The following is a 13,403-nucleotide window of genomic DNA, read 5'->3' on the forward strand; positions in this document are numbered from 1 at the left end:
GTCAGTGTGACAGACTGAGTGTGTCAGTGTGACAGACTGAGTGTGTCAGTATTAGTGTGATGAACTGTGATTGTATCAGTGTTGGTGTGTGTTAGCATGTGTCAGTTTCATGTGTGTGTGTGTCAGTGTTAGTTTGTGTGCTAGTGTTAGTTGATGGACTGTGTGCATGTCTGTGTTAGTGTGATCAGCTGTCTGTGTGTCAATGTTTCTTGGTGGACCATGTTTCTCAGTGTTTGTCTGAATGTGTGGCAGTGTTAGTGTGATGGACTGTGAATGTATCACTGTCAATCTGAGTTTGTCAATGTTAAAGCGATAGACTGTGTGTGTTTCAGTGTTAATGTGTGTGTGTCAGTCTCACAGTGTGATGGAGTGTGAGTGTGTCAGTCTCACAGTGTGATGGAGTGTGAGTGTGTCAGTCTCACAGTGTGATGGAGTGTGAGTGTGTCAGTCTCACAGTGTGATGGAGTGTGAGTGTGTCAGTCTCACAGTGTGATGGAGTGTGAGTGTGTCAGTCTCACAGTGTGATGGAGTGTGAGTGTGTCAGTCTCACAGTGTGATGGAGTGTGAGTGTGTCAGTCTCACAGTGTGATGGAGTGTGAGTGTGTCAGTCTCACAGTGTGATGGAGTGTGAGTGTGTCAGTCTCACAGTGTGATGGAGTGTGAGTGTGTCAGTCTCACAGTGTGATGGAGTGTGAGTGTGTCAGTTTCACAGTGTGATGGAGTGTGAGTGTATCAGTCTGCACTGTGACAGTGTGTGTGTCAGTCGCACACTGTGACAGCATACGGGCACCTCGTCCCTGCCCCGTGGTGGAGTTGGGGGGGCACCTCATCCCTGCCCCGCGGCGGAGTGGGGGGGGTGCCTTGTACCCGCCCCACGGCGGAGTGGGGGGCACCTCGTCCCCACCCCGCGGCGGAGTGGGGGGGGCACCTCATCCCTGCCCTGCGGTGGAGCGGGGGGGGGGGGGGGCGCGCCTCGTCCCCGTCCCTGCCCTGCGGCAGAGTTTGGGGGGGGGGGCCTCGTCCCTGCCCTGCAGCGGAGTGGGGGGGCACCTCGTCCCTGCAATGTGATTGTGTCTCCCATCCTGCCCCGTTGCTGCTGTAGTGTGGTCATTGGGCGAGGGTTGTGGAATGATCAGATATAACCAATGAGTAATTTTCTGCACTGTTGATTGCCTGTTTCCAACCATCCACCTGAAGATTATTCCCGTCTGAACCTGGAATTTCTGGACAGTTGTTGTAGGGAAAAGGCACGATGGAATTCTGCTGCAATGTGACCCATTCCTGAGTGTACTGTCTGAACAGTGGGAAAGGTTTGGATAAATGCTCGCACTCCTGGGAGGACAGAGCCAAGCATGTGTATGGGATCCGCAGGATATTCCCCCCCCCTCGTTACCTTCCTCCTCATCCTGTTGTCTTTCATTATTGACTCCCCCTCCCCCATGGTTCTGTGCCTGATTCCAGGAATTATGCCATTCCTGTCAGGAAGACGATATAAAGGATACACAACAGTCTTTCCAGCTTCCAGCCTTTAGCCTCATATTATTGTGAGCCTGTCCAGAGTTTGAATCTGTGCTGGGCTGAGGGAATTTGGCCAGTTAGGCCCTGAGTTTGGCTTATCTGTGTGTGAGGTTTTGACCCTGCAGGAACAGAGCAGGAAGGCTGACTCAGTGCCCGCTCTGAGCAGGCCGTTCTGGCTGGGCCTCCTTTGTATTGTCCTGCAGCACGTCCCCACCCATTGCCCTCATCGAACCCCAGCAGCACTGTCCCAACCGACTGTGTAGACATGGCTGCCGTCAGGCTTCGGGAGCTGGCTTCATCCCAACTGTACCGGCGTCGGTATGAGCGTAACAGCGGAGTGCTGGAGCAGTGGCAGAACAGGACTCAGTCCAGGAGTGCGAGACCAGGGTAGGTGCTGCCTGTCAGCTCAGTGAGTTTGTGAAAGGGCAACAAAATGTTTGCTCACAGAACAGGACAGGAAGAGTTTGTTTAAGCTGCTGGCAGTTTTAGGGCAAAATACAGAGACAGAACTTGCCGTTCAGATCAGTCATTCTCCATCCCTCGTACTTTGTGTATTTACTGATACTTTGTTTTGTTTTTAGAGACAGTGAATGAATGAATGGGGAGTGGTTATTCAATCTGATAACTGAGCTACCTGAACTGCACAGCCTTCAGTCCCTGTAAGATTACCCCTCAAAGCCCTGGCCCTGCTCCTTTGCCCGCTCTGCGCCGCTCCTTTGCCCGCTCTGCGCCGCTCCTTTGCCCGCTCTGCGCCGCTCCTTTGCCCGCTCTGCGCCGCTCCTTTGCCCGCTCCGCGCCGCTCCTTTGCCCGCTCTGCGCCGCTCCTTTGCCCGCTCTGCGCCGCTCCTTTGCCTGCTCTGCGCCGCTCCTTTGCCCGCTCTGCGCCGCTCCTTTGCCCGCTCTGCGCCGCTCCTTTGCCCGCTCTGCGCCGCTCCTTTGCCCGCTCTGCGCCGCTCCTTTGCCCGCTCTGCGCCGCTCCTTTGCCCGCTCTGCGCCGCTCCTTTGCCCGCTCTGCGCCGCTCCTTTGCCCGCTCTGCGCCGCTCCTTTGCCCGCTCTGCGCCGCTCCTTCGCCCGCTCCTGCCCCCGTTCCGCCTCCATGTCAGTTGTTGGGCCAGGATTTTTTCAATGGGCCATTTTTAGTGCTTTTGCCTCATTGGTGGATACTTCCAAAATCACAAATACCCAAGTCCATGTAACTTAATGTCTTACGGGGGATGGTGGTGTGTGTGTGCCTGTGTGTGTGTGATATGTGTGTGCAAGTTGGTGTGGCGTGTGTATTGATGTGATGTGTGTGTGTGCGCACTGGTCCTGGTTCTGGTCCTGATTTGGAAGTATATCACTGAGCCCTCACTGTCACTGGGACAAAATCCCGGAACTCTCACCCTAACAGCACTGTGGGTTTACCTACATCATAATTACACTAAAAATGTATATTTATACAGTGCCTTTACTACAATGAAACATCAAAGATGCATCCCAGGTGTATTATAAAACAGTCTGACGCTGAACCACAAAAGGAGATATTAGATCAGATGGCCAAAATCTTGATCAAAGAGAGAGGTTTTAAGAAGAGTTTTAGTGGGTGGTGGGATAGAGTGTTTGAGGGATGGGTCTCGGCATGACGTTAGACATGAGCAGTTCAGCTTGGGGTGCAGCGGGTCAGGAAGGTGGGTCCATGTTCCAGAGGGTTCTAAATGCTGACTATTCCAGCCAAGGTCCCCCATCCCAGGAATGAATTAGAAAAAAACTGTAGGAATGGGGTTCTCTGGATTTCCAATGGAATGGAAACTCAGGAATTAATCTGATTAAAGGAATTGATTGGATTGATGTAGAGAAACTCTGGTTGTGGAGTTCAGGACAAAGGGATAGAACCTTCATATCTCAGCTGAATGATTGTAGAACCTCAAGTCATACAATCCATATGGTGCAGAAGAAGGTCATTCAGTCCATCGAGTCTGCACCACTTTGCTGAAAGAACATCTCACCCAGGCCCTCCCCTTCACCCTATCCCCGTAAGCCCGCGCATTTACCAATCCACCAAACCTACACATCTTTGTGACTGTGGAAGGAAACCACGCAGACAGAGGGAGATTTCAGGGATAAGTCACCTCACAAACGGGGGTGGAAATCTTGTGCTCTTTCCTCCACAAATGCTGCCAATGCTGGGGGTGAATTGAGCGTTTTCAGAACAAAGGTAAGGAAATTGAGCAAAAATTCATAACAGCCATGAAGGAACAGGCCCAAGGGGCTGAATAGCCTCGTCCTATTCCTTGTCAGCCTGGAAATCAGATCATCAGGTGCTGGGATCTATTCACCCCCAGTATGAAGTTGTAACTGTGCAGTTGCAGACTGGAGATTGTGAGAGTAGAGTGCAGTCACTCACATGGACTGTAAATAGACACTATAAGAGGAGCACATTAGCAAATAAAGTCATTCAGTGCCTCACTCAGAAATGGATCTGACAGTAGCAGAATCAGCATGCAGGTTGTTAGTATTCAACATCTCTCCTCCTTAGAACGTGAATACAATCCCTGCACACAGTGTGCAATGCACTGCGATGCCAATTGAATGACCTGATATAATGCTAGCAGGCTGCGATAATGGAGTTGCTCCCACAAAACAGCACGGTCAATCTGTGATCTTCCTATCAAAGAGGCGGGAACGTCACTAATCCAGGGGCCATTGACTGATCAGCAATATGTTTCACCGTTCAGAGAGAGTATCCTGCCCCATTAAAACACAACCAAACTCAAAACTCAGTGACACACAATCACCAATGATCTACACTTCCTTTATTTCCATTTAAATTGGTTCAAATAATCATAAGCAGTTACTAAGTGACACTGTGAGGGAGCTGGATTAACATCAATAGAGATACAGCCAGTAACACAGAGCACTGGGGGAGAGGGGTTACTGAGTGACAGTGTGAGGGAGCTGGATTAATATCAGTAGAGATATAGTCTGTAACACAGAGTGCTTGGGGGAGATGAGTTACTGAGTGACTGAGTTACTGAGCTGGATTAACATCAGTAGAGATACAGTTAGTAACACAAGGTGTGGGGGAGAAGGGTTACTGAATGAATGTATGAAGGAGCTGGATTAACATCAGTAGAGATACAGTCAGTGTAAGTCTGAAACTACCAATGTGGTAGTTTGAAAGAAGTCACGCGGAAAGGCAAGCCACAGGAATAATGGGGTTTATTGAAGAACTGTACTCCTCGCACTCCAGCCCTTGGGTGGTTGTAGGGGCAGTTTCCTGGGCAGGTTACCCCATACCCAGGTCACCTGACCATCCTCTTAAAGGGGCCCCGCATACGTAACACTCCTTCCTTCTAAATATAATCCCTGTCCAGAAATAACAATGAACTATTTACACCTTACCAATAGTAATAACATTCATTTGGTGTTACAGAGACATGTCTAATTGGTCCAGAGGCTGACAGTTCCGTGGAGATTGTTTCTTAGGAGCTGGGACTGGCCTTCGGCCCCTCTCCCAAACACAATCAGTCACTACTACCAGTGCATATGGCTCATCAGTTGAACATGTGGCTATCCGTCCCTGCTTCCTTCCTCTGGAACCACTGTCGGTTCTGGCTGACCCGTCTCCATCTCCCCAGCTGGTGCTTCCACTGGTGCTGCCAGTAATTGGTCTGTATGTCTACATCAAAGCAACGCGGCTTGTGTTTCCACAGTGGTTGGACAGCGGTCCAGTCTTGGCCAGTATTATTGCTAGAACCCACTTGCTCCTTGGTGCGCAGTTTTGCATGCTCGGCTCACTGGTCCATCTGCCTCTCTTGGCTGCTTTCCACCATTTGCCTGGTCTCTTCCGGCCTCAGTGAACACAACATTGTCCGTAACTGTCTTCCCAGCATCAATGTCACCGGTGGGGGTAGGGGGAGCGGCAGAGGGGTTGGGGGAGGCATTTTGTCATTGCATGTGGTTTGATACACGTTTAGAAACTGGTTCACTCTTTATCTCAATGACTTTTCCCCAGTTGACACCTCCAAGGAGTGTTTTACCGACTGCACAAACTGCTCCGCTAGATCATTCATCGCCCAGTGCAGACTTTACATGCTGAATGCCATGCACTTCCACGTACTCCTCGAATTCCCGCAACACAAGCTGCAGCTCTTTGTCCAGAAAACCAAACCTGGTGAATATGTCGTTCGGTCTGTCCAGGGTCACCTTGGTGTTAATTGTTTTCACGTCTATCACCTCCGGTCACTCAGAGTATGCATCCACAGCCATTAGTAACATGTAGTTTTCCACTGGCCCACAAAATCAATAAGGACACATTCCCACAGTCCTTTTGGCCATACCCAAGGTGTAATGGTGAGGCTGTTGGTGCTTTCTGAATCGGGGAGCACGCTACACATGCATGCTTTCTTTTCTATGTTAGCATCAATGTTTGGCCACCAGATGTAACTCCTTCATCTGTAGCACCTTTGGATGCTCTTATTGGAGCTGCTCCAGCACCTTCCACCTCAACGTGGTTGAGATAAAGACCCGTATACCACACAAGTAGCTGTCCTGTACCAACATTTCCCACTGTAGGTTCAAACAGGAGCTCAACTCTGGGTCCTTCTTGTCAGAAGTCATAACTCTCCGGACATGGTCAGTCACGCGACAGTCATAATGGGTGCAGGGTTCTGGGGGAGACGGGTTACTGAGTGACAGTGTGAGGGAGTTGGATTAACATCAGAAGAGATACAGTCAGTAACCCAGGGTGCTGGAGGAGAGGAGTTACGGAGTGACGGAGCTGGATTAATATCAGTAGAGATACAGTCTGTAACGCAGGGTGTTGGGGGAGAAGGATTACTGGATGAGGGAGCTGGATTAACATCAGTAGAAGTGGAGTCAGTAAGACAAGGTGCTGGAGGACAGAGCTTCTTGAGTGACAGTGTGAAGGAGCTGGATGAACATCAGTAGAGATACAGTCAGTTACATAGGGGCTGGAGAAGAGGGGTTACTGAGTGACAGCAAGAGGGAGCTGATTAACATCAGTAGAGATACAGTCAGTATACAGGATGCTGGGGGAGAGAGGTTACTGAATGACAGCATGAGGGAGCTGGATTATCAACGGTAGAGATAGTAAGTTACATAGTGTTCTGGGGGAGAGAGGTTACTGAATGTCACTGTGAGGGAGCTGGATTAACACACGTAGAGATACAGCCAGTTTCATAGGGGCTGGAGAAAGAGGGGTTACTGAGTGACAGTGTGCGGGAGCTGGATTAACATCAGTAGAGATACAGTCTGTAACACAGAGTGCTGGGGAGAGAGGTTAACGGAATGTCAGTGTGAGAGAGCTGGATTAACATCAGTAGAGAAAAAGTCAGTTACAATAGTGTTCTGGGGAGAGGGGTTACTGAGTGACAGTGTGCGAGAGCTGACCCTCTGACAGTGCAGCACTCCCTCAGTACTGATCCTCTGACAGTGCAGCACTCCCTCAGTACTGATCCTCTGACAGTGCAGCACTCCCTCAACACTGACCCTCTGACAGTGCAGCACTCCCTCAGTACTGATCCTCTGACAGTGCAGCACTCCCTCAGTACTGATCCTCTGACAGTGCAGCACTCCCTCAGTACTGATCCTCTGACAGTGCAGCACTCCCTCAGTACTGATCCTCTGACAGTGCAGCACTCCCTCAGTACTGACCCTCTGACAGTGCAGCACTCCTTCAATACTGACCCTCTGACAGTGCAGCACTCCCTCAGTACTGATCCTCCGACAGTGCAGCACTCCCTCAACACTGACCCTGTGACAGTGCAGCACACCCTCAGTACTGACCGTGTGACAGTGCAGCACTCCCTGGGTACTGACCCTCTGACAGTGTGGCGCTGCCTCTGTACTAATCCTCTGACAGTGCGGCATTCCCTCAGTACTGATCCTCTTGACAGTGCGGCGCTCCTTCAATACTGATCCTCTGACAGTGCGGCACTCCCTCAGTACTGAGCCTCTGACAGTGCGGCACTCCCTCAGTACTGATCCTCTGACAGTGCGGCACTCCCTCAGTACTGAGCCTCTGACAGTGCGGCACGCCCTCAGTACTGAGCCTCTGACAGTGCGGCACGCCCTCAGTACTGATCCTCTGACAGTGCGGCACTCCCTCAGTACTGATCCTCTGACAGTGCGGCACGCCCTCAGTACTGAGCCTCTGACAGTGCGGCACGCCCTCAGTACTGAGCCTCTGACAGTGCGGCACGCCCTCAGTACTGAGCCTCTGACAGTGCGGCACGCCCTCAGTACTGGCCCGCAATTACAGCTGTATTTAGCTCTCATGGTGTATCAATAATCCCAGAAATTGTCTGTGGAAATTAGATTATTTTCTGAAGAAAACTCAGTCTTGGCTTTCTTTCCAAAGCTGCAATTTAATCTAACTCGATTAGCTGTGTAGTGAGTGTCACAGATTAGGGCGAGTTCCTAAACCTGTGTTTTGAAACACAAAATAAATCAGGGATTGAGGTCAAACTGATCTGCTAACACTGCCTGCAGATCCAGATAGGGGGAGGCTGCCCGTGGGTCCATACAGGTCCATATAGGCCAGCAGTGAAAGAGGCCCCACCCTGGAGAGGCCAAGCTGTTTAAGGGTTTGTGTGACTGTGTCTCTACTGCCTGGCCAGTGTTTGGAAGTGTTTGCGTGACTGAACACTGGGTGTATCACATCTATAAACTTCCTAGCTCCGCCCATTACTCTACTCAGACCATTAGGTCTCCTGGGAAGGTTGGAATTCTCAACTCAGAGCCAGTAATTCCTGATACTTACTTCCGGACAAAGGAAGCTCATTAAACATTAGGCAGCACGTACACACAATTGAGAACTTTGCAACCTCAGGTAAAAAGCAAGGAGTTTTCAGCTGCTTCAAGCATTTCTCAAGACAGAAGCCTGAGACAGAAAACATATATTGTCAGAAACACTGGACATGTTGTCAGTCCTAACAAATAGTGATGACACACCTAACGGAGAACAAATATAAACCTCTCACTAAATCCCTTCAATAATCTTCCTTCCCCAAATTTGATACTGGCTGTGAGGAAAGTGGGACATTGGGTTTGTGACACTGGGTGTGAGGAATGTGGGTGTGAGACACTGGTGCGTGACACTGGATGTGTGACATGGGTGTGAGTCACTAGGTTTGTGACACTGAATGTGAGGAATGAGAGACATTGGGCATGAGACACTGAGCGTGTGATGCTGGTTGCATGACGCTGACTGTGTGACACTGGGAGTGTGATACTAGGCATGAGACACTGGATGTTAGGAATGTGGGATGTTGGTGTGGGATACTGAACAAAGAACAAAGAAAATTACAGCACAGGAACAGGCCCTTCGGCCCTCCAACCCTGCACCGACCATGCTGCCCAACTTAACTAAACCCCCTACCCTTCTGGGGACCATATCATAAGAACATAAGAAATAGGAGCAGGAGTAGGCCATCTGGCCCTTCGAGCCTGCCCCGCCATTCAATAAGATCATGGCTGATCTGTCGTGGCTCAGTTCCACTTTCCTGCCCTCTCCCCATAACCCTTAATCCCCTCTCTTATCAAGAACCCATCAACCCGCGTCTTAAAAATATTTAGCGAGGCAGCCTCCACCACTTCAACGGGCAGAGAATTCCAGAGATTCACCACCCTTTGAGTGAAGAAGTTCCTCCTCAACTCCGTTCTAAACCGCCCCCCCTTTATCTTGAGGCTGTGCCCCCTAGTCCTACTGTCTTTATTGAGCGGGAAGAGTCTCTCCACCTCTATCCTATCCATCTCATTCATCATCTTATACGTCTCAATGAGATCTCCCCTCATTCTTCTAAACTCTAACGAGTACAAGCCTAGTTTATTCAGCCTCTCCTCATAGTTCAACCCCCTCAACTCCGGTATCAGCCTAGTAAACCTCCTCTGCACTCCCTCCAAGGCCAAAATATCCTTGCACAGGTGCGGTGCCCAAAACTGCACATAGTACTCCAGCTGCGGCCTCACCAATGCCCTATACAGCTGCAGCAAGACCTCCCTACTTTTATATTCAATCCCCCTCGCTATGAAGGCCAGCATCCCATTCGCCTTCCTGACCACCTGCTGCACCTGCAGGCTGGGTTTTTGCGACTCATGCACAAGTACCCCGAGGTCCCTCTGCACCGTCGCCTGCTGCAGTTTTTCGCCCCGTAAGTAATAGTCCTTCCTACCATTCTTCCTACCAAAGTGGACCACCTCACACTTGCCAACATTAAATTCCATTTGCCATTTCCTGGCCCATTCGCCCAGCCTATCTAGATCCTTCTGCAGACTCTCCACACCCTCCGCACAATTTGCCTTTCCCCCAATCTTGGTGTCATCAGCAAATTTCGACACCGTACACTCGGTTCCCTCCTCCAGATCATCTATATAAATGGTAAATAGCTGAGGCCCCAGCACCGACCTCTGGGGCACCCCACTAGTCACCAACCGCCAATCCGAATAGCACCCATTGACCCCCACTCTCTGCCTCCTATTTGACAACCAATCCTCTATCCACGCTAACACCCTACCCCCAACTCCATGTCCTCTGACCTTCTGCAGTAACCTCTTGTGAGGTACCTTATCAAACGCCTTCTGAAAATCCAGAAAGACCACATCCACCGGCTCTCCTCTATCCACCGCCCTAGACACATCCTCATAGAACTCCAGTAAATTTGTCAGACACGACTTCCCTTTAATGAAACCGTGTTGCGTCTGCCCTATCAAGCAATTCCCTTCAAGATGCCTCGCAATTTCCTCCTTAATGACGGATTCTAACATTTTACCTACCACAGACGTTAAACTAACCGGCCTATAATTCCCCGCCTTTTGCCTGGCACCCTTCTTAAACAACGGCGTAACATTAGCCGTTTTCCAATCTTCCGGCACTTCCCCGGAATCCAGCGACGTCTGGAAAATAACCACCAAGGCATCCACTATAACCTCCGCCATTTCTTTCAGAACCCTCGGATGCATTCCATCCGGTCCTGGGGACTTGTCCACAATCAGCCCCTCCAGTCTGTCGCGCACCACCTCTCTAGTAACAGTAATGTCATTAAGACCCTCCAGTCCTACCACCTTTCCATCGCTAACGCCCGGCAAATTATTCACGTCCTCCTCCGTGAAGACAGAAACAAAAAAGTTATTCAAGACCTTAGCCATATCCCCATCCCCTACCACTAGGTCCCCTTTCTCATCCTCTAAGGGACCAACGTTCACCCTAGCCAGCCTCTTCCTTTTTATATATTTATAAAAACTCTTGCTATCCTTTTTTATATTAAGTGCTAGCCCAGCTTCATAGCTTCTTCTACCCTCCTTTATCAACTTTTTTGTCATCCTTGGTTGACATTTAAACCTTTCCCAATCCTCTCCTCGCCCACTGCTCTTAGCTACTCTAAATTCCTCCGCTTTTAATTTAACACTTTCCTTCACCTCCTTCGTTATTCACGGCTTATTACCTCTCTTCCTACTGTCCTTTTTAACCATCGGAATAAATTTCTGCTGAGCACCAAGAAAGATCTCCTTAAAGATCCTCCACTGCTCCTCAGCAGACCTACCTTCCAACGCGCTCCCCCAGTCCACATTCGCCAATTCTTCTCTCATCCTACCATACTCCCCTCTATTCAAACAAAGGACGCGTGTCCGGGAACCCACTTTCTCCTCCTCCATCTGCAACAGAAACTCCACCATACAATGATCACTCTCTCCAAGAGGATCCTTCACCGCAAGGTCCCTAATTCTACCCGCCTCATTACATAGCACCAGATCCAAGATAGCTCGCTCCCTCGTCGGCTCCAACACACACTGTTCCAGGAAACTATCCCGGCAGCATTCCAAGAACTCCTCCTCGAGCCCCCCACGTCCAACATGGGTCGACCAATCAATATGCAGATTGAAATCCCCCATAACTACTGCCGTCCCATTCCAGCACGCCGCACTTATTTGCGCATTAACAGCCCGCCCCACCTCCAGATCATTATTCGGGGGCCTATAGACGACACCCACCAGCGTCTTCCTCCCTTTGCTGTTCCTAATCTCCACCCACAACGATTCCACTTTCTGCTCTTTGGCTCCGATATCATCCCTTGCTACCACCTTGATGCTGTCCTTAATCAGCAGAGCTACGCCACCCCCTCTTTCCTCCTGCCTATCCTTCCTAAACACTTGATAGCCCTGTACATTCATCTCCCAGTCCCTGTCACCTTGCAGCCACGTCTCTGTAATGGCCACCAGATCGTATCCATTTGTGTCGATCTGCGCCACCAGCTCATCCACTTTATTCCGAATGCATCGTGCATTCAGATAAAGCGCTTTCATCCCAGCCTTCTTCTGGACCCTGTTTGCCGTAACGCCACCACTTGGGACATCCTCAGCCTCTTCCCTTACCTGTACCCTATCCTTAACTGTAGACCTCCTAACATCACCTACCCTCGCACCCTCCCCCCCCTAATTAGTTTAAAGCCCTGTCTACAGTCCTCTTTACTCGATTCGCCAGCACTCTGGTCCCAGCACGATTCAGACCAACCCCATCCCGCCCGAACAAGTCCCACCTACCCCAATACTGGTGCCAATGCCCCATAAATTCGATCCCATTCCTCCCACACCAATCTCTGAGCCACCCATTCACTTCCTTTATCCTGTCAACCCTATGCCCGTCTGCACTCGGTTCAGGCAGTAGCCCAGAGAAGACCACCTTGTCGGTTCTACTTTTTAATTCCATTCCCAGCTTCTCATACTCCCTCCCCAGATCCTCAGTCCGCACTTTGCCTACGTCGCCGGCACCCACATGTACCACCACAACCGGGTTCTCACCCTCCCACTCCAGATTCCTCTGCAGCCCAGCTGCAAAATCCTGTACCCGAGCACCAGGCAGACAACACACCCTTCTGTGCACTTTGTCATTGTGACAAAGGACAGTGTCAACACCCTTCACCCCACTATCCCCAATCACTACTACGTTCCTTTTCCCCTTCTCTTTGCCTATGTCCTGCTGCATCACTGTACCGTGTGCAGTTTGCTCACCAACCTCACCTGCCTCGTCCTCTTCCAGAGTGGAAGCAAGAACCTCAAACCTGTTATGCAGATTAAGAGGCTGAGGCCTCCGCTCCTCACCCCCCTTCCTCCTCCCAGCAGCCCCCTTTTGTCCCTGACCCTTAGATTTAGACAGTCTAGAGGGGGTGGATGTCACTTGCACCCCATTGACAATGGCACCCTCTCTCCCCCTGATGAGCCTCAGTGTCTGTAGCTCAGAGGCCAGCTAATCCACCTTGAGCTGGAGCTCCTCCAGCAACCTGCACTTACTGCAGACATGGTCACTGGGGAGGACCCTGGGGTCCACCAGTTCCCACATCATACAGGAACCGCACATCACATGCCCCTCCATTATTCAATATAATTTGTTGTGGGAAAAAAATATTTTCCTTGTTTTTTGCTGTAGTAGTTTTGAAAAAAAAAATTTTTTTTTTTTTCCTTGTTCTTTCCACCTGGCCTTTTTACCTTCCAGCCCTTTTTGATATTAAGCCCTAATAGCTCACTCTGCTTCCCTCTCACTCCGCTGCCCGCTCCGACGCTGCCCGCTATCTACACCAGGCCTCCTTTTAAACTTGGCGCTGATTTAAAGCTGATGGGCCACAACTGCCTGATAATCACTCCCTCACAATTCTTAAAGCAGTAAATACAATAAGTAAATGCTTTAAACAGTTCTACAAAGAACAAAGTGCTTTAAACTTATTTTAAACAGGTTTTTAACAGGTAAAGTCTTAGCTTTCTCTCTGATGCTCCTTCCTCGTCTGCTCCAGCAAACAATGTAAGGCTTCACCGTGTGGACACTTGATAATTAAAGCTGATGGGCCACAACTGCCTGATAATCACTCCCTCACAATTCTTAAAGCAGTAAATA

General features: G+C 50.1%; 1 protein-coding gene across 4 annotated transcripts in view; it reads left to right on the forward strand.

Moving 5' to 3' along the window:
• The window catches only part of LOC145340853 (LIM and senescent cell antigen-like-containing domain protein 2), a 98,478-nt gene that overhangs the window by 12,302 nt on the left and 72,773 nt on the right, over nt 1–13,403 (forward strand). The window contains exon 1 of one of the 4 annotated variants that reach the window (XM_080185312.1): nt 1,626–1,905. The exons of the other annotated variants lie outside the window; for them this stretch is intronic. Within the exon in view, the coding sequence (XP_080041438.1) occupies nt 1,784–1,905 (122 nt within the window). The 5' untranslated portion in view covers nt 1,626–1,783. Of the gene's footprint in view, nt 1–1,625; nt 1,906–13,403 lie in introns of those variants that run through there. 4 annotated transcript variants of the gene reach the window in all.

The sequence above is a fragment of the Carcharhinus amblyrhynchos genome, chromosome 3 (assembly GCF_965287045.1).
Source record: "Carcharhinus amblyrhynchos chromosome 3, sCarAmb.v2.hapA, whole genome shotgun sequence".
Taxonomy (NCBI): Eukaryota; Metazoa; Chordata; class Chondrichthyes; order Carcharhiniformes; family Carcharhinidae; genus Carcharhinus; species Carcharhinus amblyrhynchos.